The sequence below is a fragment of the Balaenoptera acutorostrata genome, chromosome 11 (genome assembly GCF_949987535.1).
Source record: "Balaenoptera acutorostrata chromosome 11, mBalAcu1.1, whole genome shotgun sequence".
Taxonomy (NCBI): domain Eukaryota; kingdom Metazoa; phylum Chordata; class Mammalia; order Artiodactyla; family Balaenopteridae; genus Balaenoptera; species Balaenoptera acutorostrata.
Genome location: NC_080074.1, coordinates 104,970,877 through 104,998,446, shown reverse-complemented (window position 1 = coordinate 104,998,446; position 27,570 = coordinate 104,970,877). Strand labels below are relative to the sequence as shown.

The following is a 27,570-nucleotide window of genomic DNA, read 5'->3' as shown; positions in this document are numbered from 1 at the left end:
GCAGACATAACAGGCTATAGTGTAAACAACGTTTATATGTACTGGAAAACCACAAAAATCTGCGTGACATAAGCAGCTGTTTAGCTGTTTCGGATGTGCGATTATCACCCACCTTAACATAAATTCTTTTAGTGTTTGGATGTTTCATAATCCTTTCCCCCAACTAACGAGTGTGCAGTTTTACTTTTTGAGGGCATTTTGGGCTGGGCCTTGTACCCAGTCTTGAGTTTGTTGTTGGAGCACAGGCCCATCTGTGGGAAGGTGTGCCCCTAGGCCACCGCCACGCCTCTGGAAGATGAGCAGGGGGCTTTCCCTGACCTCCCTCCACCTCACCTGAGCTGCACAGCTTTGGGCATAGATTCATCTTCTGATTTTGATATCCTTACCATGGTCTTCGGAAAATATATCTTGCCTGTCTGCAGCATCTTAGTTCAGGTCAGAACTGCTGTTAAAAAAAAAAGGTCCTGGAGATAGGAATCCAGTTATAAATTGCACACAAGTCAAATCAGAGCTAATGAGATCATGAAAAAGGCATGTGCTGAAAATGAAACCCCACAGCTCAAGAAAAGCAAGTTTGGTTTATTTGAATGGTTTCATCTACAAAGGTAACAAACGGAAGCAGAAAGCGCGACCCCCCGGGGGTTTATCCCAAACGCACGGGTTGACCGGCTACCGAGAATCCCCAAGGTTTGAATTTAGTTTGTTTTTTTTTTTAAAACAGTGTACATTGTTAAATAATGTAAGGAAAACATTTATAATTCAGAAAGAATTTTTTTAATGTGGAAAAAGATACTCAAAGTGTACTATTAACACAAAAATAATTTAAACAGTTCAGTAGCACTAGGTTCATTCCTCTAGGCTGCAGTTATTTCGTCCACAGGAGGGGGAAAAAAATCAACAGTAAATAAAAGCAGTTCTTACTTTCCACGTGTGAGTGAAGAGATCTCAAAATGATTAAACCAAAGAAACAAAACAGTCACGTGCTGCACTCTGGCTCCTCTTTCCTCTGCTACAAAGCCCTGCCTCCTTGCCCAGGGGTCCGTTGCCCACTTCCTTGGCGCTTCTTGTTCTGTCCTTACTCTTGTCATCTCCCAAGGATTATTAAGCAGAGAAAAAGTAAGTAAGCCGTTTCGAAGCAAAGCTTGGAACGCCTGCCCTTTTCATTTCTACCTTCCTAAAACCTTCAGCTCTCATTTGCATCTCTGGGGTCTCGGCTAACTTAATAAAGAAAATGACCAACGGAGGACAGGACAGCCATCCAGGCTCTTCCTGTCAAGGGGATTCCTGGGATGAGCCACTGAGGTGGGTAAGAGGTTGGAAATAGGTCAGTTTCCCAGCTCAAGAGTCAAGACAAGAAGCACCCCAAAATTAAGAGTCCTGGCTTCTTTCCCCACCTTCTGGGAGAACAGAGATCCCAAACTCAGGCAATGAGGAGAGTATTTCCTGAAAGTTCTGAAAGTAACAGAACTGCCCATTACAACTAGGCACAGCACTAAATAATACTGGTTGGTTGCAGTTATTATTACTTCAGGGGAATATCTGTTTACAGAGAACGTGAGAATATCAGCTGTAATTCTAGAAATAAGGTGGCGCAAGAGATTATGATCCTGCAACCATTTGGACATTATATAGGAAGTTGGTAGGAATAAGCATTCTTTCCTACAATGCTTAATTAATTCAGATGTGGGTCCACTTTCCACAAACTACAGTACCCCAAGCTGAGAAATACACGGTACATTTGCACCAAAAGGGAAGCAATCCAAATGATTTTTCTTAGAGCAACTTTCTCCATCTGTGACATTTCACTATCACATTTCCCAGCTTAAAAACTAGCGCCCCCCGTGCCCTTCCCTTTATATTCAGCCATTTCTTCCAGGTCTCCTCTGCTCAAGCCCAGCTCAGGTAAGTAAGGCTTATGGCAGCCACTGGACAAGCATCACCTATCTTCAAAACAAGTCTGTTCTCCCATCCTGTAGTCTTTCTTTTTCTTTCATCACTTATTGCACACCACGCTCAATCTTGTAAATTGCCCGATTTTGTGACAACACCCCTCCTCACCTGTCCTGAAACAGAGTTTTCTGCTTTTAACCACTACTGTCAACTTCTCACCTGCTCATCTTACACCTGCTCTAGACAAAATTGTTAAATGACTTGAAAAAAAATACTCTTTCAATTTCCTTATTGCATAATCCACTGCTGGGTCACATGGACCCAAGGTTCCTTCCCTTCCATGTGCCCTGTGCTGACTGGGGTCTGATGAGCAGTTGGTGTTAACGGCAGAAGCGATAGAAGTCCAAGGCACTAAGACATCCAGCAAGCAATACTGGGAGAACAGAAGTATTCAAGTACAGTAATTTATACAATTTTACATTCACATTTATTTATCTAATACAATGCAAATACAAAGAAGAAAGTAAAGTCTCAATAGGTAAAGGACAGAGCTAGCTTTTTTCAACTTTTTAAACCTTTCATATTTTACTCTTTAAACTACTGTTGTCCAACAACATTTATATATCACAGTGTTTCCACATCAAAACTGATGGCAAAGTTACATGTCCGCAGGGAACTTAATTTTTTTTTTCCTAATGGCTAATGCTGCAGTCAAAGCTGCGAATATCATTTGCTTAAAGCACTAATGACCTATCGTAAGAAAGGGTTGAAACCTCAGTCCCCTGGTGTTTTCACTGGGTTCTAAAGATTGGCTGGGGTGGGGACAGGGTAGGAGAGAGCCCAATAGTTTAATTTTTTGTCTTGCGGTTTATGTTCTTGAGGGATAAGGGACTTGGGGTGGGTACCAAGATTAAGAGCCCCACTACTTGAGAACGCAGATGGGCTTTGCTTTTCCACTGAGCTCTCGAGAAGCTTTCTGATCAACACGATTCTCTTTCCGAGCGCTCACTGTTGGGGAGAGATAACAAAGCATACACAAGGAACCTGCTCTTTCTTTCCTTCTCATCCCACTCCAATAAATGGTGAAAGCAGAGGGAGATTCTCCACTCTGAGGGCTCTAAGCGGTATTAAACACATTCCTGTCTGGCAAGAAATAACCAGTTAAACGCAGCGCTAGTAGTTAGTATGTAGGCTACTTTCCCATCCCCCTCCCACCTGCCCCTCACCATTCCACCTCCTGCCCCCAAATCTACTCCGTTAACGCCTCTAGGTCTAAGTGGTCCGCAGGTTGGAACCTGGGGGGTTGCTGATGGACTTCTGCAAGTTGCTGATGTTGAAGTTCTGTAAGGAGGCAGTTCCCACAGGTTGGAACTGGCTAAGTGGCTGCGTTGCTGGGCCGCCCGTGCCGCTCCACTGCGTGCCAAAGGGGGGGGCTGGGAAACCGTACTGCTGTGGGGGGCACATGGGCTTGGGGAAGTGGCCTAGAGAGGTAGCTGATGCTGCAGAGATGGGGGCGGAGCCACCCAGGGTTGAGGTCATGGAGACGCACAGCTGACCAGGTGCGGAGAACTTCCTTGCCATGCCAGGGCCCTGAGGAGAGAACAACACCGTGTGAAGCTGGTGTGGGTGTGAAATGGGTGGGACTGAGACAGAATTCCAGGAGCGGGCTGCTCTCATCTTGCAGGGGACAGTGAAAACAACACCCAGACAACCTTCCATCATAATTATTGGCTCTTTATATTTACCAAATACTTGTTCTGATTGGAGGTGGGTGGTGTCGTGTGTGTGTAGTTCAGAGTGTGAAAGGAAAAGGGAAGAAAAAACTGGGCTGACCATACAGAGCTCGGGATTCAGGGCAGGAAAACTAAAAGGGGACCTGGGTGATTTTTGTCTTGTTTTTAAGGAAGTGTTAAAACTCATGAGCTACTGAAGAAGGTCCCTGACATGAGCGAGACGCATGCTCAGTGATACTCTGATGGATCCGGAAAACGGCAAAAGGGGCAGACTGACCTCGTAACTCATGTGTCCTTTGCTTCCTCTCCTGCCTGAGAGATTCATGGCGTCTCGGGCCCAGTTGTCCACCAGCTTGTGCAGGTCATCTGTGAACGTGCCCTTCCTGCTGGACGCCATGGCAGGAGGCTGAGCCTGGGCGGCCTGGCTGTTCACGGTCCCCCCAACGGTGTTCGTGCTGCTGGTCCCTAAAGTGAGAAGAAGCAACGGAGCACAACCATTAAAAGCGGCTTGGGCTGTAATTTCAGGGAGAGGAAAAACTTCCGAGGATGATGAATGGCAAACCACAGAATGGGGAGGATGAAGTGGGAAGCCATGCAAGAAAAGGAAGGTTCTAGGGTCTTATGTAGCCAAATGCTCTGGCATCACAGGGTAATGAAAACAGGTTCTCTTCAGGAGCTCCAGACGAGGCTGAACAACTCCGGATGAGGGAAGGCACAGAGGGCGGGGACCTCCTCCTGCCCATTCTCATGGCATCCTGGAGCACGGACACTCGCTGCTGGGCCTCTATGCCCAGCGTCACCTGGGGGAGAGGAGGGCTGTGCAGCGTGGCCAGTGAGGCTGGCTGCTCTAGAATGCTGCAGAACAGGGCAAGAGAAGGGGATCCCTGGAGCACTGGGCAGGGTTCATGGAGGAGTTAAAGGAAAGCAAAGACAAGCCCCAGGAAAGATGGGCTCCCAAACCATGTGGGGACCATCATGGTCTTCAGCCATTCTTTCACAGAAAGGGGCGACAAGAGAAAGCATGCTCTGGTCGGAAACCTTTTTCACCTGGACCCATAAACGTGAATTGCAAACGCAAACTTGCGAGAGTTAAGGCTTCAACGTCTCCCCATTTCCTTTGAGTAAAGAACCACGAGCGCTCAGGAGGAAGGCTCTCTACGGTGTGCCTGAGTCTTTCAGCTCCAGGAAGGCGTGGCTTCCCGAAGATGACCTCAGTTCCACTGCTTCAAGGCCTCTACAGCCCCCACTCCCCAGAAGAGCAAGCACTCTCATGCGCGCCCGGCTGAGGCAGGGGTGCGGAGGGGGAGGACGCTTTGGGGCTGTGATGAAGGAATTCTATTTCTATGGTTTGATGAGAAAGAAAGGAGTCTTGTGTCCTGCCTGATTTCGGCTCTGCTGGAGGGCACACTGGCGATTATTCGAAGAGGCGAGTTTTAGGGAAGAGGGAAAGAAGAGTCACGTCTTGTGTTTTCCCGTCACCCCCCGCTTTCTTACCAGATCTCGCATTTGCTGCAGAATAAATGAAAGCTGCCGCGGTAGGCTGTGAGCCACCAGGACTTAAGATCCCCAAATACTGCCGGGGCTAGATATTTAAATGCATGCATCTTCCTGCTTTCAAGATCCAAGCGGCACCAGAGCAGAGCAGCACACTGGAAGCAACTCCGCCATGTAGAAGCCCCCTGTGACCCACGGCTGCTCTCGAGGCCGGCGTGCACCCTGCCACCCGGGAACGGCACACCCGAGCACGCGCGTCCTAGAGGAACAGCTCTTCTGAGGGGAAGCTGCGGAGCGCGAGGGGCACGTGCTTCGTTATCACCAAGGCAAGACAACCCGGGACGACCGCACGTGTTGTCAGCTCACTCCCAGTGCCCGCCAGAGCCACGGGGGCTGCTACCACACACACCGTGTAAAAAGGGAAGAGTAAGCTCCCTGTGGAACAGGAGGCCCAGGTGCAAAGTGGAAAAGCACAGGAGACAGCGTTCCTCGAACAGCAGCAGTGAGACAGCGCTGGGGTGGGAAGCGCAGGCAGCGAGGATGGCGGTCGTGCTAAGGGCGAGATCCCGAGAGCAAGCACATCACATGCATGAGGACCACCATCCTCCTTGAATGACAGCTGCTTCGCAAGCTTGATGGTGAGCGAGACGATGAAAACAAAACATTATCACAAGTGAGCAGAGCTGTCAAAAGCCAAATTCAGAAGCTTGCAGAGCTGAGCACTGCTGGCCACAAACTGCTGGTGCTAGAACCACACCCTCTGGTCTCATGCCCGTCGCCTCGGACGCTGAGGCCCCTCTATGGCCTCATCTTGTTACACGACACTGGATTCTGAGCGTGGGGCTTACTCCACGGGGGAGAGTCAGCCTCCCAGTTCACCTTCTCATTCTGGCTTCTGAAAACAGCTTTCCCATTAAAGAAGGACACAGACAAACACACACATCCCTTTCTGACCAGGAATGAACTCCCGGGAAGAGCTGACTTGGCTAATAAAACCCAGGAGAACGGGGAGTGCGTCTGGCCCGCTGCAGCACTAAAGCGCTGAAGAGCACTGGTAAAGCAGGTATTTCTGAGGACGCTGCTTGCCTTCCCGAGAGGATACTGACTAGCCTTTGAACCTTTTTCAGTTCTGCTGAAAGCTCTAAAAGTCGTGCATCCTTTACCACCAGAAATTCACTTTCTGATGTTCTCCTGCCATAATACATGCCCCCAGCCCATCCCCGCCCCACCGCCGGATCCTGGTAACAACGCCTCCTATGGGCCACAGCTCACTGCCCAGTCTCCCCAGCACAGAGTTTTCTGCAGGGGCCTCTCGGCGGCTGCTGGGCTGCTGAACTGTCCTCGCTCTCACGAGAAGCCTCCTGTCTACACAGGGTGCCCCTGCCCTCAGCAGCCCAGCAGCCGCTCCCACTGCGATGTGAGGGCCCGGGCTCTCGCAGGCCGCGACCCCGGCTGAATCCCCGTGGGCGCACAGCGGCGGGCGCACGTTTCTGACTACAGGACTCTCTCCTGAGGAGCCAGGCCTCCCCGAGGCCCCTAAGCACATCCGCAGGCGCCTCCACCCACAGCTGTCACAGAAACGGGGCACGGGGCCGTCACTGAGAGCACTATGAGGCGACCCTGAATCTGGAAGGACAGCCAGTGGCAGCAACTGAGCATGTTAAAGACGACACCAGAAAAGGGTGCAGGACTAGCCGGACGGGAGCTGGGAGTCCGAGAGTCGTGAGGCTTCGGGATTCAAAGAACTCAAGGGCAACAGGCTTTGCAATCAAGGGCCGGGAGTAACAGAAAGAAAGGATAATTACTACAGAGCTGGTTGCAAGGACAGACTTTTTTCACCATCTTCCCTGAAGCACAAAGAGAGAGCAATGTGTTAAAGATAAGGAAACATCAGTGTGTAAAATATTTAGAATCTCCAAACAGCACACAAAGTCCCAGCAAGAGAGAGCAGGAGGGGAGACAGACTGGAGGGACCCGGGAGCCCTGCCACAGATGCCATTCTGTATGATGGACCCTCCTGGCTGTTGGTTCCCGGCTGGCAGAAGTGAGTTTCCACACCCAGTCTCTGTACCTAGAAGAGCGACGCCCTGCACCAAGGTTCGGGATGGGGAGGAACCCCAGTCTCTCTCTCTGGGTCTCACTGCTTGAATTTCAAACACCCAAGCAGTCTCTCCACCGACCCTGTCCCCCGCTCCTGCTTCTCTTGCTGGGTTGTTAACAAAGCACTCGATTAAATGCATTAACAATTCTACCACAGGAGGCTGACAGATGGTACCATTGTTACATTTTTAATTTAAATTGGCTAATAATATATTTCCACATCTTAGACATACAATACTAACCCTTTCCCTCCTAGAAAAATCTTTAAAAATATGTGGAAAAAAAAATGTGGAAAACAAGCAACTTTTGAACATAAATAAAGCATTAAGCCAAGCCGTGCTTCCAAACCATTATCTATTTTGAAAGTATAGAGTAAAGCATCGGAGACTAGTTAAGACCCCATGCCTGTGAGCCCCGGATCTCTTTCCATATTTGCTTTTTTTTTTTTTTTTTTTTTTTGGCCTCGCTGCGCGGCTTCCAGGATGGGATCTTAGTTCCCTGACCAGGGATTGAACCTGGGGCCACGGCAGTGAAATCGCCAAGTCCTAACCATGGGCCCTCCATATTTGCTTTAAACCTGCCTCTTGTGATTTGTTCATCAAGGCTTACGTGATGTACACTGACATGCCTTCAACAGAGTTAGGGCCTCTCATTTTAAGACCCAAAAGGAAGTGATAAAATTTAATACTTCTAACCACTTTCACCTGAACAACAGTGTAATACCACCTACCTTTAAGAGTGTGATGAGAATTTACTGAATTAATTAATCTGAAGTGGTACCTGTCACACTACACTTCCTTCACAAAAAAGCCTTGGTTCTCTTTCTTCCCTCTTAGACATTTCAGGCTACATAACACAGGCCTGACACATCACATTTTACTTCAAAACACTTGTCTCCTACTGTTAATGTCTTTTCCTCTTTCTAGCTGGACATATAAATTAAATGCTTACTTAAGTGTCAAGGAGCTAATATTCTTGGTCCATCCTAGCCTTGCCAGAAAAGCTATTGATCTCAGTGCTCAAAAACCTACCAAATTGGGTAAGCTTTCCACCTCCCTCTTTGTTAAACAGCCCTAGACCAGTGCCCAAGGACCTGTGAACCATACTCAGAAACAACGATGGTCCGAGCACATGCATTTAAAAAGCACTTCAATAAACCACATCAGAAGTTTGAGGCCTTAGCAGAGATCTTTACCTGAGCTCTAACAAAGGTTTTCTACTTGAGCCTTATTTTTGTTTAAAAAATTTTCATTTCAACGTACGTTTACCGACTACCTGCTATGTGCCAGGTAGGTGTGGTTTAATCAGAGAGAAATAATGTCTTGTGCGTGGGACCTTATCTGATTTGTGTAGGGCCGCCTTCATTCCACACATGGGGAGATGGGCTGGAGAGGCTGGGTGACTTGCTATTGTGCCTTGTTTGGGGGAAGAAAGCTGAGAAATCCCAGCATTCTTGTTAAAAAGCCCATTTTTGCTTGCAGGTGCTGGCCCTTCGGTCTTTAGTAAGCCTTGTAAGAAGAACTACACTGAAACCCTTTCTGAAATTCTGATTTTATGGAGTTACAGGGTAGTGGTGGTGAAAACATCCGATGAAGAGATTCTAGCATCTTTTCAATTGATAGATGGTTACGCTTAATCGAGGGGGGAAAAAAAAAGATTCCGACCTACTCTGAAGAAGAAGAGAAAAATAGGGTGTGACTTTTCCCGGTACCAGTGGCCAAGATGCTTTGTGTGGCTTCTAACGCCACAGCAGGGGGCAGTGCTGAGCAGGGCTGTGAGCCCAGGCTTCGCATGCTGAGCGACCCCGTGCCCTCTGTCGTGGGCCTAGGAAGAGGCAATTCTTCCAGAAACTTATTTTGACGTTCACAGAAACCTATTGTTATTTCTACATCTTTTATCATAATTAACAGAGACCCAAACTTCTGAGGGTAATAGTAGTTCAGCCAAGACAAATGCACATGGACTGCGTGAAAGAACAGATCCAAGCGGCAGAAACACAAGGACAAGGAAGGAGTAAAGGTGTTACACACAAAGAGCCAAGCAGGGCGTACTCAGAAATCGGGTCCTCCTGCCACCAGGTTTGAACGTCACCTGCTCAGACGCACAGTTAAACTTCGCACAGCCTGTGAGAGGGGAAGAACGGGGAAGAACGGGGAGAGAAGAGACAGAACACAGCTACGAGACGTTAGAACCCGAGGCTGGAGAGTGAGATGCGCTAGGACAGCACACAGAGGAACGAGCTTCCAGGACAGGCCCGGACGTGGGGCAGGAGGGTCAGGCCGCAGTCCCGCCACCTGCCCAGACCGAGCGCCTCCCCCAAGTACACTCATCCTGCTGGGAGGCGGCCTAACGCCTAACTTCTGTGGCGCTGTGGCGAAAGCACCTACTTCACTATCTAGGTTCCTGATTTCACTCTTCTCCACCCACATGCCCAACTCCTTTCAGCTTCTGTTCTAATGTTACCAGAAGGTCTTTCCTCTACAGAAATGTTCTGAGTGATCGTTTTATTAAACATTTGTTTATTAACCTATATTAGGGGAGTAGACTGTAGGTAAAAACTTGAATGGACTTGAATTCATTTTAGTATGTGTCTCTCATACTTAGAAATTTTAAAAGTCTACACTGGCTAATCAAATGCATTAACTTTCAGAAATGGCTGAAACGCCTTAGAATGTGGTCCAGGAAATCCCAGTCTAGTATTAAAGCATAAGCTCCAAATCCCAAAGGAGTCAATTCATTTCACTGAGGCTTCACAGGGGCACAGATGTCACTTTTTACTGTAGTCCCGTGAAAAAACCTACTTCCACCCGACGGGAGCAGTGACCCCACCGCATCTAGTCGTCACCCACTCCCCTTACAGCCCAAGGAGCCATGTGGGTACCGTGCGGCTGGTTCCTGGCCAGCTGCCCCTCCAACCCACCTGAACAGGTTCCTCCCAGGCTTTCGTCCCACACGGGGCAACACCCCCGTTTTAATGCTCTCGGAAGACGCCGGCTGCTGTGATTTCTCACCTTGACCTGGAGCAGAAATGGCGCCGTCACTGGTGAAGGCTGAGTACAGGTTGTCACTGCAGGGAGACGGCTTAAGGGGCTGTAACAGCTGATTCTGCCCCGTCTCTGGGGTGTTGCCAGGAGCAGGGAGGCTCTGCTGGGGGTGCGAGACTGAAGCTGCACTCTGGCCAGACAGGTTACCTGCCAAAAGACACAGCGGCATGAGGGAACGTGCACAGCCTTCCAACCGCACCTGACAGGCACTGTTTTTCCTCCAATGTGTCCCACTGAGGGATTAATAATGGGCCAAAAGCTACAGGAGATCAAAGAGCAAGGGTCTCACTGACAGGAGGGGAAGTGAGACGTAGCAGGAGACTCAACAGGCAACAGGGCTCCAGGACCCCAGCCCTGAAGATGCTGAGGCGTAGACAACCTGGATGATTCCAAGTCTGAGCTGAGTAAGAAGACTAGCACGGGCAGTGGGCATGAGAGAATTCCATTTTGCAATCTCAGCATTGCCTTTTTTACCCTCTTATAAACACTGAGTTGGATCATGATACAAATTGGTTCCAGAGACAGTCTCTGCTTAGTCTTTCTGTACATGTGTCAGATCAAGTACAAAAGAGGTGTCAAAAATGACGTAGGGATTAGAGAGTAATGCATATTTAAAATTATTCTTAAAAGGTGGCTTCCCATCATTAGCCAGGTGGCCTGAAATGGACTAACTTCTCTCTTCCTTAGCAGCTAGTGGACTAGGCGTCCGTCCACGCAAAAAGAAGGTCGAAACTGGGCTCAGAACCTAAATTAGCGGCTACTGCTTATAATCACGTTTCCTAATGAACTGGTTCTCGTGTGCTAGAGAAAAGGTTTGGGTCTCTGAAAGCTTCCAGAGAATGGAAAGCTGTTAAGTTTACAACTGCTTTCCAACACATTTATATTAGAACTGAAGAGCAAGTATGAGGTATAAACTTATTTTAGCTGCTTTTACTTTTCAACTAGTTATCTGTTAACATTACCATAATTTCACCAAAGGGTAAAAACTCGCTATCATAATAAAAAATAGGCAAACTACAATTCATTTCCAGAGATTATGATTTAACTATTTTTTTTATTATAAACACTAGCAAGTTCTTTATCCCAATATAAATAAAACAAAAACTTTAGCCAAGGAAATTATCATATGACATACCCAAATTACCTATATGAAATTTACATTCATCCCAGTTGTAATTATGACCAATTCATTCATTAAAAAGGAAGAATCTACCTGGACTTTACTAAACAGAGAACAATGTATTTTCTCTCAACTGCCTACGAGCTTGGTGAAATGTGAGCTCCATGAGTTAGCAGGCAAAGCTAAGTGTTTTATCCTCAACAACGACTATAAACGGAGGCAATATGGATTACAAAGGAATAGGTCATAGCACTGACCTGTCTTCCATAAACTCAAAAGACGTTCTATAAATATGGGGAGTAGACAAGGCAAGGAAGCAAGCATATTAGGAAAGTCAAACGCCTTCGAAATTTAACAAATGTTCCGTAGGTTACATGCACGTTTGGAGACAAAAACAAAAGATGGGACAGCCATGGCTGACCTGGTCCAGGGCTTTTACTCCCCAAGGAGCTGCTGCGACTAGACTTGCTGCCTTTGCTTTTGGTGGGTCGCCTTCTTCTCCCTGCAAGGGGGGCAGCTGGGGGAATGATGACGGCAGGAGGAACCTTGCCCAGTTTGGTATACAAAGATTCAATTTCATGCTTCTGGCGACTCTGCAGGTCTTGAATCTCTTTAAGATGTCTATGAAAGATAACCAAGCATAATTCAAAAATAGTATAACCACCTTCGTTCAAACAAGAATTAACAACATTATTTAACCTCCATTCACATATTTACTCATCAATGAATCCTTCCCCCAAATGTACTGAATCTAATTGCTATCACCTTGCGATTCTAGTGTGTCAGCTCCTCTTGCTGGCCTCCATTACCCAAGCCAAATTCCAGCAAGCTCCTAGCCAACCACAAATGGTTGGTGATGTGTTAGGAGAAAGAGATTTCCTGACTTGGAAGCTCTACACAGGAATACTGAACTTGCGAATCGGACCCAGTTCTTCAAACGTGACCAAGAAAACCTGCTATCGTAATCTATATCCCAGTGCCATTACCAGATTCACCTGGTAGACCAATAGCAGCTAAGATGAGGTTCACAACGCAAAAGAGCCACTGACAACAATAACACGCTAAGAGTAATGCCAAGGTGCTGAAGCAGTTCTGTAAGAACTACACTCAGACAGCCAGCTCTTGTACACCGCCCCCTCTAGCTCTGGGAGCCGGCCCTCCATACAGCTCTGCCGGTACCCTTTCACAGGAGAAACGCACGTACTTTTCCCGTAGCCGCCGCAGCTCTAACTTCAAGTCCTCATCCTCAATATCTGATTCATTGTCGCTGCTCATGTAAGAGGAGTTGAAGGAATGACTAAGGCCCTGGACAGGGAGGCTCTTCGAGCTCAGCTGCGGGGAGTGCGGACTCCCTGAGCCATCGTCCACATCCCGACCGAGGAAGGCAGCCTCCAGGTCAGAAGACGGCCCGTTCAGATGTGAAGCCTCTGACAGTTCGGGCTTCTCCTTCTTTGGTATCACAGCAGGAAGAACATCGTGTCCCAAATCTAGAAAAGGAGGAGATACCACTGGTCCCTCCTTCTTTGCCTCAGTAATCTCGTCTTCGGTTCTTGAAATGGAGAAACGACCGACTTTGCTTGCTGTAGTTGTCACCTGAAAACGTCCAACCTTGGAAGGCTGCCCAGTTTCTGACGTTGCTTCTGAGGCAGGAGTTTTACGGGCGCTATCCAGCATATCTGAAGAGGCACCACGGACGGCTATTCCATTGGGCTCTGGCTTCACCAGGGTACTCTCTGGACTACTGCTTGATAGCACTGAGGACTCTGAAGTACTGGATTCAAAATGAACAGACTTTACATCTTCTGACTTACTTTTACCCTCTTTCTGGGGATCATCCACTGCAACTGAAACCTGATGGAAGAGACCAAAAGTGAATCACTTTATTTCCCAGTCTGAGTAGGCTGATTGTTTACATAGCCCCTCCATCTCTGACTGTGAAAATAAACTGAATACCATTCACTGTAGAGCATGACATATCTGTACTGAGATGTACAGATTAGATGTAGATTCTGAGCAGCTGGCTAAGCTAACTAAGTAAATTATCTACTTTCACATCTCACGTTGTGCACAGGACTCAGATTACATCTTAACGAAAATATCAATAACAACAGGTCATGGAATACTGAAGGTTGCTTGTGAACAAGAAAAACTACAAAGATTAAATCTAATAAATGTTAAATGCCAGCTAAGCTTCAAGAATCAGCACAACTAGCTGGTGCTAAAAGAAGGATCTAGATTGTTGTCCTAGTTCGACAATGTATTATAAATACAAACTCAGGGTGGCGACAAACTCTGAGAACCTCAGTTTACAAATGAGAAAAATATGACCTAATATCCCCAACTTCAAGTGCTATCATGAGAATAATTAGAAAGCAGGTGTGAAAACAGAAAAAGAAAAAAAAAAGATTTTCAAAGCTTGTATGGCCCTATGTACTAAGCCAGAAAATGTTCACTTGTTTCCCAACTGGGAAAATACAATTAGATGGTATTATTTGATGACGACTCAGTATTTTCACTTTGGAAATTAATCCTAAGAAAATTATCCTAAACATGGAAAATGTTTTTATATACAAAGATGTTCACTGTTACTTTACTTACTATGTTGGAAAAATTAGAAACAACCTAATGACTGAGAATAGGAAAATGGTTAGATAAACCTACTAGATGGGAAAAAGCTACAAAGTGTCAATATCATTCAGAGGAGAAGCAGGGCCAATTTTAGATACACACATGTACAGAGCAAAAGGAATAGAAAGAAACACACCCCAAAAAGTAATCCCAGGGGTGGGGTGGAAGGATGGGCAGACACTGTGACTATCTACTGTTTCTCTACTGTTCTAAATATTCTTTATTTTCTTTAATTAGCATGTATTACTTTTAAGAGGGGAAAATGATAAAGAGCTAAAAAGTGCTTTATATAAAAGAAATACATCATTGATGGCAATTAGGTCCCAAAACGTAGATAATAATTTTATTATATACACACTCCCCCCAAACTGGGAATCCCTTTTTTATTATATACACAATCCCCCAGCAGTGACTGTCTTACCTGAAATCGCCCCATCTTAAAAACACCAGTTCCTGAAGTGGGTGCTAGGATAGGACCTTCTGTGACTTGAGACACTGAAACAAGTACATGGAGGAGGAAAAGAACTTAAATCAGCATCTCTTTTTAGTTGGCTTCTTTTTGCTTCAGCCAGAAACACAGCAAAATGAGACTACGTATCAGAAGAAGAAAGTTGTTACAGGCAAGGGAGACTTCCTTACCTCCCTTTCCCTGACCCTGTCCAACAAGGGGAAACAGTTACTGTTTGCTTTCCTACTAGACACCTTGAGTGTGAAAGACTGTATCGTTGTGAAACCCTCTACCTTCCCTTGTACACTCGCACAGAGGACATGGCACTGTTTGGAGGAATAAAAGTCACACAGCAACAAGGCGGCTTCACGGCGTAACTCAAACATGAAGAGATACTATAAAAACTAAGGCTAACAGGCAATGACACCACAATTTCATCCTATAATTCAAAGACAGAAATAAATGAAGCGAACAATAAGATTTTACCTAGGATACTAAAGACCCACTTTTAAATGAAAACCAGCTATGGCAAACTGGTTTAGGCAACACTTAAGCAAAATCCTAGAACAGGACAGTGTTAAGTGGCAGAATCACTGGTAAGTAGTTTTGAGCAACTTTAAAGCCACCGAGGTCCTCCTCTTCAGGGACAATCACTTGTTTTGAGTTTCTTTCTAGAGATAATAAATATATACTAGCATTTTCTTTATTTTATACAACTAGTAGAATATTGATTTTGATACTTTCATTTAATGATGTAACTTAGAGATCTTTCCATATCAGTCTCATTCTTTTTAATGGCTGCATAGTGTTGTAGTGTATGTATATGTTATATACATATGAAAAATTTAAAAATATACCATATTTTATCCAGTCTTCAACTGATGGAAATTTAACTTATTCCCAACTTCCTGTTGCTATAAAAGTGCTCTAATATGTATATTCTTATAGATCTGTGAAATAAATACCTAAAAATAGACGTACTGGGTTGGCCAAAAAGTTCATTTAGGAACCCGAACAAACTTTTTGGCCAACCCAATACTGAATCGCTGTCATTTAAAACGCTGACAGACATAAACTGATCTCCAAAAAGGCTGTGCCAAGTCACCAGTGGCTTTTGAACTTCTGAATTTACCAAGGACAGGTGAGAAATACGATCACTTGTAGTTTTATTCTGCATTTCTGTTACATGAAGGAAGTTAAATATCTTCATGTCTAAGTTTCTTTTTTTTCTGTATCTTTTGATTATTTCTTGGTCCATGCCAAATTTACAGAAATTCTTTATATTAACAAAAGTAGTCCTTTTTGTGATACGAATATACAACACACACATTTCCCAGTTTTCCATTTATCTTTGGACGGAACAGTACTTTTCTTCCCCATGCAGAAATTTAAAATCTATTAATGCTTCTGGGTTGGGTATTAAATGTAATAATAACATCTTTCTCTATATCAGGGAGCAGCAAACTATGATCTGTGGACCAAATTTAGCCCACTGCTTGTTTTTATAAATACATTTTATTGGAACACAGTTAAACTCCTTCCTTTATTATCTATTGCTCCTTTTAGGCTACAATATGTTGGATACTTGAGTAGCTATGACAGAGACTGTATGGCCAGCAAAACCTAAAATATTCCCTTCCTGGCCTTTTACAGAACAAGTTTGTCAACCCTGCTCTAGACAGTTGGAAAAAAAAAAAGATTCCTTTTGTTTTCGTACAGTCCTATTTTATGACATCATTTTCCATCTTTGTTCCATTTTGAATTTACTTTGGCCTAGGCTAGTGATCTATCTTTACTTTTTTCCAGATGGCTGTCCAGTTGTCCCAAACCATTTACTGAAATATCCCCTCTTTTCTCACTGATTTGAAAGGCCACCTTTTTCATTTTCTACATTCCATTTTAGTTTGTCCATTTCTAGACTTTCTAATCTGTTCCACTGATTTTCAAGTCACTTCTTTTAAAATGAGAGCCAATTCAGATTGTGACTGCCTTGAAAATAATTTACTTTAGCAAGGTTTTAAGTGAAATTTAGCACTTAAGGAAGACAGGAAGAAGTACGAGCATTCAGGTAATCTTATTAATAGTTACACAGGGAATTACATTTATGTCAGGTGGTGTTGAGGAGAATGGATATAATAAAAAGGGAAAATTATTATTAAGCATGTGCTATATAAAATTACATTAAGCATATCTCATTCAATTATTTTCACTTTTGATTATAAATGATTCTGAAGGAAAAGGCAACAAAAAATAAGTGTTATACTTCCCAGGTTCTGTGGGACTGATGGTGAAAAGAGATTTACAACAAAACTTTACAGCACTAGTAGTTGATAATGAACTTAAGACTAAGCACATGGTGATAAAAGTTCTAAGAAAACATTTAAGTTGTTGGTATGGACAATTTTTACAAAGTTAAGTTGGAAATGTGCCTTTTTTAAAAAGATTATATTTATGGACAGGCCAATTCTAAAGACTCCAGAAATAGATAAAAACGTTTGGGGGCTTCCCTGGTGGCACAGTGGTTAAGAATCCGCCTGCCAATGCAGGGGACACGGGTTCGAGTCCTGGTCCGGGAAGATCCCACATGCCGCGGAGCAACCAAGCCCATGAGCCATAACTACTGCAGCCTGCGCTCTAGAGCCCACGAGCCACAACTACTGAGCCTGTGTGCCACAACTACTGAAGCCCGCACGCCTAGAGCCCATGCTCTGCAATAAGAGAAGCCACCGCAATGAGCAGCCCGCGCACCACAACAAAGAGTAGCCCCCGCTCGCCGCAACTAGAAAGCCCACGCACAGCAATGAGGACACAACACAGCCAAAAAAAAAAATAATAATGTTTAAACTGATGATTTGAAATCTTACATTTGTATTTCTACCATCCATGCTGTTCAAACTTATCTATATTTCTATATATCTCAAAAGCCAAGAGGTGGCCAATAAATTAACTTTATAAATATGCTTGAATTTCCTTGTATCTCTTAGCAAGGATTTGGCTGAGCTAATAATAACAAAGGGTCTTATGCTAAGAAACTATCATTACTCCCTGGCATGCTACCCCTCAAAAAAAAAAGTAAAAAATTCACAACTCTGCTGATATTACATGCTCTCAATATTAGTATCAATGCTCCTCAATCATGAAATACATAAAAATGTTGTTCAACACAGTCTCAAGTTCACCTACGAACTCTCGAGAATGTGTCTCTGAAATAGTAACCTCTACCATCAATTACAGGAAGGTCTGGAAGTGGGAATACAGAGGAAGAAGGATGCTTCTCACCATCCTTCTGAAGCTGGGCTCCTGCTTCCACAACTGCTGTTGGAGCCACCACGGACACGGGCTGCAAACACACACAGACACACAACGTCTTTAGCATCAGTGACTTAAAAAGAGTGACTTTATAACCTAAAAATAAGTCTGATGTAAAGAAAGACAGGCATTTTAGAGATTTTTAAAAGAAATTTTGAGTCTTAACCTTTCCAAACTGCTTTCTTAATTTTTCTCATGGAATGCTCAAAAGTATAACTTAGATATTCATAGAAAAAGTAGTTTTAATCAGAACATTATTGTGTCACAAGCCTAAAAGGAAGAAGTTAAGACTTCAAACTTAAAGTATATAGCCTCCTCCAAAGCATAAACACAAAGTCCATAGAACTGATCTGTGGTATGATTCTAACCACAGGTAAGACAAGAAAAGTGTCTCCCGAATCAAATTGTTTCCATAGTTACACTACCAGGTCAGTGTTACTCTCTCATTCATTGTCTCATTTCTGTCGACTGGAACAAGCAAAGACTCTGATTAGGTGTTAAAGGCATTAATAATGGTCTAGGTTACAGCTTATATTCCAGGAATATAATATCTTAGGGTTGTGGGGAGATTTTATCAGAACTCACACCAACTGCAGGCGTCAGCACAACGGTCTCTGGACTGAGCGTTCTTCTCAGCTGAGCGTCCAGATCTCCCAGGGGCTGCTGGGGCTGAAGGACACAACACGGTTAGCACAGCCCCGGGCACAGCCACAGCCGGCTTACACAGGGCACACCGCTTCCTGCTTCAGGGCCACACAGCATAACACGCGTCTGCTCACTCAACATCAAGCTCAATATCCTAAGTTCAACTTAGTTGTACTGCTTGAATGAATTACAAGCTCTCAAAATTTTACTGTGAAGTTCTCAAGCCACAGAAAAACTCAGTTATATTTATGTTTTTACAGTTTTGAAGTCTTCTTTCTTACCTTCTATGTTTGATGTTACTTAGAAATAGAAAAGTTAACTATTTGTCCTCTCCTTAAAAATATATTCTGAAAAATGTATCAAGATTGATTGCTAGATTAACTGTATTGTTCCCTATTTTCTTTTTCAGTTGGGTGCATCTTTCTGAAAGCCTGTCCTTATGAATAAAAGATGGTATTAACATACTCTGTCACTATCTTGGCTTCTATCAACCTATGCCTCTCCAGCCTTCATCTATGCTTCTCCCTCTATATGCAGCACCATCCACTTACCCTCACCCACTACGTATCTAATTTGCAGTTTCTCATCACATTTTGGGCCCTCTTAGGAACTGGAATACATGTTTTTAATGAGAAAATAGGTTCAAGACTTTCACAATGCTTTTTTTCTTCAAAATTTAGCAGCTGATGGAATGGGTTCTCTATTGGAGTTATTACTTTATTATGGCAAGTTCCTTAAATTATGTTTTACTGTACATCTGGGATTAAAGAAGTAGGATAAATTCAGACTTCAAGTTAGCAATTTACCATGTTTTTCTTATATCTTATTCTAAAGTAAATTCCTAATTTATTTTCAATGTTTACTAGCTTGTCCCATGTCAGAAATTTTTTCATAGTTACAATGAGATCATACCAAGTACTTTATTTATGGGAATTCAACTAATGTGTAGGGTGGGGGGGTAGGGTGGGAAAGGGAAATAATAATTTAAATATTGCAGGCAATTCTGACCCGTAGTGAGCAGAACTGTGAGATGGGACTCTCACATTCACATCACTGGTCTCAGTTCTTCTCGGAGCAGTCTCATGTGAGCTGAGCTGTGTGGTTTTTGTACTTTAAGATATAATACCTGTTTTTCATAAACATGACCCTTACACCCAATTACTTCATTAGGTGGTCACTGAAAAAAAAAGTCAAACATTCAAGAAAAAACAGGTTGTACTGAACTCATAGAAAAAGGGCGTTACCAGTTATCAGGGTGGTAACCCTTTCCTCAGGAACTTTCAGTTAATTTTGATGACATATAAGTTTTTACTTCCACAACGGTCTAATCTTTCACTGTTCTACAAAAGTATGAATGACAGAGGAATTATATTTCTTTTGGCAAACAGTCACGTTTGCTATTTTCTTTTTTCGTAAGATATGACAAAATATTAATATCAAATGATTTTTAGATGACTTGCTTCTTACTTTAAGTAGGGCCTGTATCATCAGCTATGGTGTTTTAAAAGAAAGTTGTTACTAAGTCAAAATCAAATAGAAGCCAGAAGGCAAGATCATGCAATGGAGAATTTAAATAAGCTTTGTGAAAGAAAGGAGAGGCACAAAAAGAAATCTGCCAAGTCTTGGGGCACCTGCGTTAGTGAAGGTCCTGGAAAAGGTGGCAGCTGCTCGCTGGGTGGAGTACCAGCTGGAAGTTCAGTACCCACTGGTAGCACCTACAGACACGAAGGGAAATTCAAGTCCATGAGACACTAAGAGTAAAGACTGCATACTGGAGAGCAAACCAACTAATTCAAATGCAGAACCATAAGAATAAAATGTATCTAGTTAAGGCAAGTTTGTCACCTGGGTTACACTCTGGTATCTACCTTAAATAAAGGACATTATAACCATGATACTATTACAGGGGTTACCATGACATACCAATAAAACGAACAGAAAAGTTTAGTAAAAGGCTATCCCCTAGGGAAAGCAGAGAGAACAAAGGCTGTTTAGACACAAGAGGCACAGTCCAGATACTCCTGAGCTTCTTATTTGGTACAGTGTTATCAGGCTTTCCTGGGAAAACAAAACAGTTCAGAAATAACCATGGGGCAGGTCTGATAACAAAAGGCATCAGAAATCTAATACTATCAAGTAATCTGTATTTTGTCTGAGTGAAGCCTCTATATTACCCTTCTGTAAAAAGAATCTCACATCAATAGCAACGCAGAAAGATGGGCGAAGCATACAATACAGTAGGAGAAACACAGCCTTGTTATTTGGAGAAGATGAGAGACTGAATATGGCAGAATGAGAGGAAGCCACCATAGCAGAACCAGAAAACACATTCTAGTTATCTTATCCCTAGCATTAGGTTCATTTCTCCTCCTCCACATCAAAGTCATCACCAACTTCCAACTTTTTATAACCCTCCAATTGCGCATGTACGGAATCTGAGCAAGGCAGAAAACGTGCTTCGTTCTCACGGCAGCAGGGCTGTGAGCTACTGTTACTGTGCACAGCTGCCAGCAGGAACACTCAGCTCCCTTTTGGGAACCGGCTTTCTTCAGTCTGTACCAATTCAGAGATAATGCCCGTATTTTACCTGACTGTTACACACTCTCAGAAAATCTTACAACATAATTAACCCCCAATCCTGCCGTATTTCATAAAAAAAAAAAAAAATATCATGTTCAATGTACATACATCCTAAAATCACCTTCAATCAATTTATTTAATAAATACCGAGTACCTACCACAAGCTAGGCATCTTTATAACTATACTGCAAGGCTGAATTGAAAAACGTGTACTTTTGGGGGAGGGGGAGAAGAGTGATCATATTTTTCAAACTATTTCAAAACAAGAAGCTTACTGGAGGCTTAGTTAAAGGTGGCTTTGGTGCAGCAGTTCCAGGTTTCACTCCTGGCACAGTGCTGACTGGGGTGGAAACTTGCCCAGGAGTGACCGCTGGTATAACTGATGAACCAGTAGTTCCTAAGGGCAAACTGGTTGGTGGTAAGCAAGTACTTGTAGTGGAAGTCATGAGTTTGCTTGGTGCAACAGCAGTGGTTGGGAGGCCTGGTGTGACAGTGGTCTCCATGACGAGTGACGTGTCCAGCGAGACAGAAGCATGCTGAGCTCCAGATGAGCTGTGCTCACTGAAGAGAGACCGCAGCTTTTCCTCTAAAGTCTTTATGTCATCAATCCCAGGAGCTTTGGGTTGAGTATCAGCATCTATTTCAGGACAGTGAGTATGGGGCTGGTTGGGAAGCAAAGCTGGTTGAGGTTGACTATGAATTAGTGTCTGCTGTACAGCAGGCACATTGGCAACAGGTTGTACCAAAGGTGGGATACTAGCTACTTGGGGTAGTAGAGGTGAGGAAGTAGGTCCTGCCTGGGAAAGGGCAGGAGTAGAAGCTACAGCTGATGGGATGACCAAAGGATGAGCCACACCAGGCTGAGAAACAGCACTAGATAGCCCTGCTCCCAGGGAGGGAGAGGAAGATGACGCGGGGAGGGACAAAGCCAATCCGGTCATGCTGCTATGAGATATCTTATCCAGTGCGTGCGCACTAACCACCACAGTCTCAGCTCGAGTGAGAGCAGAGGTGCTGCTGCTGAGTGGAAGGGACGGCTGTGCAGCTAGGCTTGGGGCCGGAGCGGTGGCCGACACGGATGTTAGCGAGGCTGCCCCAGCCATGCTGCCCGCCACCTGCTGCGACGATACAGGTGAAGGCTTAGCGCCGGGGGTAGCAGCACTGCTCACTGCAGAGGCTGCCGTCACTGAGACTGGTACAGGGGGGAATGTGCCTGCACTGGAAACAGCGCTCCCAGATGTGGGAGCCTGAACTGACTGGAATGTCGCTGATACTGAGACGACTGCAGGCACTGTGATGCTTGACACCACACTGGAAAGTATCGGGGATTCAGATGCAGGTGGTACAGGGAGACCACTGGAGGGTATTACACCTGTGCAGGTGGCAACTCCAGCAATCCCCTTTTCAGCGGGCACTGCAACCTCAGACTGAGTGGCTGATGTGGGAGCGTCACTAAGAGGGCAGCCCGTGGCAGGGGCTGATGCTGAGGGTACTGCTGCCGCTCCAGCAGGGCTGATCACGGGAGGGGGCGCTGCTGGGAACGCCGGCCCCGACGGACGGAAGTTGGCAGGTGCTGTGCTCGGCCCTTCTGCCATATGCGCACGTCTAAGTTCAGAAAAGGCCTGTTGTAGACTAAGGGATGAAGCAGAGTGAGACAAGCTCATTCCAGCGCCAGCAGATGTAGAAGCAGCAACTGCAAAGGAAAATAAAAACTCAAAATCAGTTCTTTTTAAAAAGGTGGGTTCAAAAGACTGTCTTAACAATCTACTTTTGGGATTCCCAACAATGCCACATACCAACAAGGTATAAAACCTCCCCCAAGGACACGATAGGCTCTAAAACGGCAAAGTGGTATAGCAGTTCCAGCAAAAGAATGATCTCGTATGAATATCTATTTCTGAAAAAACACGGAGTAACCTCAAACGATATACAGCAGCACTAAATGGAGATACAAACACGCAGTGCTGAATCTACACAGTATCAATCACACGGGCTGTATCTAGTATGGCCACCCTTCTGTGCCCTTTTGCTGAAATCCTCTCTATTCATCACCTATTTCCCTGTCTCCAAATGTTTATCTGTTGGTCAGTCTCAATTTTCTACTATTCTTTATTGTCTATGTCATCAGTTGAACTACTGCTTGATGACCAAGCTTCCAATAAAGGAGAGACACAGGATTTATATATGTATGTGGTAGAAGCAATTCCTTACCTGTATCTGATACTTCACTGAAAACTTTTGATTCTCGTAATCGACTTTCTGGCACAGGACTTACTATAAACCGTCTTCCGGCAGAATGAACAACTTGAGTTAAAGAACTGGTAGGAAGGCCTGCTTAAAAAGAAACAAACCATTTAATCGCATTATTATTATTATATACATTGTCACTAACACAAAGCTTCAAGATTCCATTATTAGCACATAACTTCTTAGGTCAAAGGTAAGACCAAACGATGGAAAGAAAAAAATTCACCTATTTGCTGTGGCATGGAAGATGCAGGAATTGGTTGTTTGAACTCTCCTTCCAATTTCTACAACAAACAAAAGTGATTAAATTCATTCTCTCACTCAATCTTAATGAGCAGGCAAAGCAAATCGCCACATGCAACAAGAACATAAATGTTGATAATCTCAGTTACAGGTGTAATGTGGTACCGCTGGACATCGTGCAAGGCAAATTTAGCAAATATTTAACATAAACGAAGCTTCACTACAGGAACGGTGAACCTACTTGAGAGCCTGCAAAGCCATAGTCATCCTTTCCCTGGAGACTCTCCAATCCCTGGTCACCCTCTGGCTCCACACTGACGTCCTCACTGAGCATTTCATCAGCTTTTTCAATAATATCCCGCACTTGTTCCACAAATGCCTCTCTCTCCATTGCCAGAATAAAGTCATTGTTCACCTGTAAAAGAAACGTGACATTAGCTTAATTAGTCTAGTGTTTCCCAAGCTTTAGGTCATTCAATCACCACTTTCATGACTTCTGTCCTATCTGCATACCACCTGTATTATTATTTAGTTAATATGTAAGTTAGTTCTTCAAAGCCTAGTTAGACATGCCCTACACAAAAGCACCTCTAAGTCACAGGTTTGGCGTGCTAGTTATATTCACATTGAAATAAATATTTAACTGTCAAAATAGTTTACAAAATATTGCATATTTGCCTAGGGCAGTGGATATGAAGATAAAGTATGAAGGAAAAATTTGGAACTCCGAAAACAGACATACCATAATTGCTGCTATCTCCTCAGGGTTGTCACCATCTAAATCAAATTTGAATGTAACCATTTTCCGATTGTGAGTCTCTAATTGACATTCTACTACCCGGTCTCCTTTATTTGAAACCTGAAAAGAAAAAAGAAAGAAGAAAAGGTACTTCATATCTCAGAAGAACCATGCTCAGATCTGTTACTGAATGTGACGAAGTAATATAGGTTATCACTTGAACTTAAGCTGAATGTTACCACTATTCCTTGAAGCACTGCTACTTTGCCTCTTAAACTAGGAGCAAGAAAACCTTAAGAAAATATCAGCCTTTCAGCTACTTACACATCTTCCACTGAAGGGTCTGGTAAGAATGTTAAGATCTTTGTTTTACAAACAAAAACTCTCTGTTTTTTTTTTTTAGAAATATGGGATTTAACAATATCATTTGGGTGATACAAGATCCTAAACTTTCATCAATACACCCAAACCTCAGAAATATTTAAATGGTATGAACTAACTATATGAAACCCAGAAGTCAGCAATACTTACATTCAAAATTCTCAATTTTGGGCGTGAAGTCTTTTCATGACGAGAGCGACTTCTTACAGATTTTCGATAATGCCGTTTTGTAGTTCTCCCTTCATGCCTTCCACTGGATGACGGGACATTCTCATTGCCGTCACTCATACCTGAAGCAACATCTGAATGTGCACTTCGGAAAAAAAAGTCCAGTTTATGATGAGCTCTAAAGGTGAGACATTGTAAAGTTTCCTACCATCCTATCTACCAGTCAGGAAAGGAGAACTGCACTGTCACATACCTGTCTACAGACGAGGCCAGTGTAGCGGGCTGGGTGGGCTGCGGCTGAGCCACTGGAACCGGCTCTGGAGGAGCCACCTGAGAGACGCCCTGAGTGCTCTGTAAACAGAAAGGATAACTCACACCTCGGCAGTAATACAGCTTATTTATTGTCGACCATCCCCAATAAGCTACTCTTCCTTTTCCTTATCCCTCCCCTAAGTCCTAGAAGCACTACGTTTACTAATAATTCTTAATATTCAGCATCTACAGACAGTCATCTTAAAATTGCAAAGGAAATTTCTAAAGCTAGTCTCTGGTACAGACTGCACAGTGTGTCATCAGCCAAAACAGCTGCTAGGTAGTGAGAAACTACAACCTGCCATGCAGCCAGCATCTCACCAGAATGTGCAACAGGGCAGGCAGAGCAAAGTGCAAAGACAGCTCAGAGCTTTCTCTGAGCAGGGCAAAAATGACCACGGGGAGCACAGCAGGGTTAAGGTATTCTGGTGACTGCCAATGGCAGGAGTTTGTGAAAGGATAAGAACAACGGCTTAAGGGCTAGCTAGAGAAATGAAGTGCTAGCAGGGTTATCTCCTCCAAGGCACACTCACTTCCCAACAGAACAGCCAGTGGCAACAAGGCCCCACACTGGCATTTCACTCGGCTGCAAGAAGAAGTCATTCAGAAGTTAGTTCGCAATAGTTTCCAAGTGCATTCTAAACCAGGGGGGAACCTATGTTTCTCCTTTGTCATTTTTATCCCATTATACATATAGTTTAGACATAAACATGCAGGAATTCCATTTACCTCCAGAGCTGCTTGCTGGGAGGATGTAGTGGGGGCTTGTGCTAAACTCACTGGTGGCTGGGACACTTGAACCTGTCCTCCTATACTGCCCACAGGAACCAAAAGGCTTGATTCCACATAAGGCTGCACCACTGTAGGAAAGTAACCTGGTGCAGCCAGTGCTTCTGCCGGCATGGGAGGGGACAGGACTGTAGAAGGAATGCACACAGAAGCCACGCTGGAAGAGGGAGCAAGATTTGAGTCTCCTGGGTACTGTGGTGGCAGTCGAGGTGGGAAGCCCTGTGACAGAAATGAGGAAGGGGAATTAGTGCAGGTTGGGTCATCAAATGAGCAAAACAGCAAGACAAGAAAGAAAAAAAAAGAAAAAAAAAAAAAAAAGGGAACATAGCGAAGAAAAGTAGCCTGATCTCTTTCTAATAATTTAAAGAAGATTCTTGAAAAGAAATGGTTAACTGATTTCAATTTAGGGGACAGGACTGCACACAACTATACTTTTAAGTTGCTATTTTTTTCCCTCCTGGAGACTATTTAAATAGGAGGAATAGACATAATTCCTTCTAGAAAAATACCTACTTTCTACCCAGTCAAACAGGAGAATGCAAAAACTCTTCAAGGTATCAGTCATTCCAGTCATATAATGACTTGCTAATATTCTAAATCTAAACCCTGAAGCTTTTTACTGATACCATGTTGGCTACCCATATTTACTCTTCCCATAAAAAAAAGTAGCCTGATATATTCTATTATTAGCCGTATCTAGCTTTCAATCAGCTTACACTGAATATTGAGAGAACCATTTTTCTCCCAAGAGATGTCTTGAGGAAAATGGAAATGAGTCATCAGACATCATCGCCCTGTCCTTTCTCAGAATTTTACTCTTTTAGCATCTCTGGTTGAGATCAGCAACTTTTGTTATTGCTAGCTATTCTGATATTCAGTCAATAGGTTTTTAAGTCCTTGACGTTCTGTCGTTAGAACCAAACCCTCCGGTGCCCTCCTTGTCACCAGCCGACACGGTACCTGGTAGAGAACATCTCCAGAGGGGAGCGGCGCCTCAGCAGGCTGCCCGAGGTTAGCGGCTCTCCCCACGGACTGAACTGCCGGCTGCAGGAGCTGCAGGGGAGCCTGACTCGGCAGCTGAGTCACAGGCTGCAGGAGGGGGGGAAGCTGACTGGGGACCACGGCGGGGCCCCCTGGGACTGCAGCTGCTGGAGCAGAGGAAGCCAAGGTGAGCAGAGGCTGATTAACGCCAGCTGCCATGGTGACAGGAAGTGGGGAGAAAGCTGGCTGAGGCGCCGAGGGCATCTGAGAGACAGGGTACTGGGGGAGTGAGGAGGGCGGGATTGGCTGTCCCACAGGGAGGAAGTGAGCACCAGAATGGACTGGAACAACTGAGGGCTGTGTCGCAACTGGGATCTGAGGTTCGCCTTGGATAGCTGGTACTGGCTGGGAAACTGGAAGCTGGGAAGGTAAAGAAAAACAAAACAGACAGACTTTAAAAAAAAAAAGCAAGGCTGCCAAAAGCAAGACTTACGTATTAGCCAAAAGAAAGAAAATTAAAACAAACACCAAACCCCTGCATACATTAGTGTAAGTTAACGTGCCACATAAGAGCAGGGAGAGGACAACAGGAGACAGGGAGGCTGACAGACTGGCTGCTGGTCCACATCTTTCGTGGTAGAAAATCTTGCTCACGCTTCCTCGTTCAACAAGAAAGAGAACCCTTCCACAGGAAAGGCTGTTTTCTTTACAGCCTGGCT

At 44.4% G+C, this 27,570-nt stretch overlaps 1 protein-coding gene across 22 annotated transcripts in view; it reads right to left on the bottom strand.

The window, feature by feature from the left end:
• Window positions 1-559: 559 nt before the first annotated feature.
• Window positions 560-27,570, bottom strand: part of WNK1 (WNK lysine deficient protein kinase 1) — a 135,519-nt gene continuing 108,508 nt past the window's right edge. For 8 of the 22 annotated variants that reach the window (XM_057557440.1, XM_057557442.1, XM_057557450.1 and 5 more), the window contains 20 exons: window positions 26,831-27,271; window positions 25,811-26,089; window positions 25,023-25,120; window positions 24,752-24,914; window positions 24,224-24,340; window positions 23,723-23,896; window positions 23,465-23,522; window positions 23,203-23,325; window positions 21,267-22,684; window positions 20,043-20,126; window positions 18,352-18,435; window positions 17,737-17,797; window positions 14,431-14,504; window positions 12,586-13,232; window positions 11,803-12,002; window positions 10,229-10,408; window positions 9,248-9,340; window positions 6,923-6,964; window positions 3,901-4,088; window positions 560-3,480 (listed from right to left, as the gene is read on the bottom strand). In XM_057557440.1, coding sequence (XP_057413423.1) covers window positions 3,163-3,480; window positions 3,901-4,088; window positions 6,923-6,964; window positions 9,248-9,340; window positions 10,229-10,408; window positions 11,803-12,002; window positions 12,586-13,232; window positions 14,431-14,504; window positions 17,737-17,797; window positions 18,352-18,435; window positions 20,043-20,126; window positions 21,267-22,684; window positions 23,203-23,325; window positions 23,465-23,522; window positions 23,723-23,896; window positions 24,224-24,340; window positions 24,752-24,914; window positions 25,023-25,120; window positions 25,811-26,089; window positions 26,831-27,271 — 4,842 coding nt within the window. In that variant the 3' untranslated portion in view covers window positions 560-3,162. Of the gene's footprint in view, window positions 3,481-3,900; window positions 4,089-4,154; window positions 5,031-6,922; window positions 6,965-9,247; window positions 9,341-10,228; window positions 10,409-11,802; window positions 12,003-12,585; window positions 13,233-14,430; window positions 14,505-17,736; window positions 17,798-18,351; window positions 18,436-20,042; window positions 20,127-21,266; window positions 22,685-23,202; window positions 23,326-23,464; window positions 23,523-23,722; window positions 23,897-24,223; window positions 24,341-24,751; window positions 24,915-25,022; window positions 25,121-25,810; window positions 26,090-26,830; window positions 27,272-27,570 lie in introns of those variants that run through there. The other 14 variants (XM_057557454.1, XM_057557460.1, XM_057557461.1 and 11 more) reach the window with 10 other exon arrangements.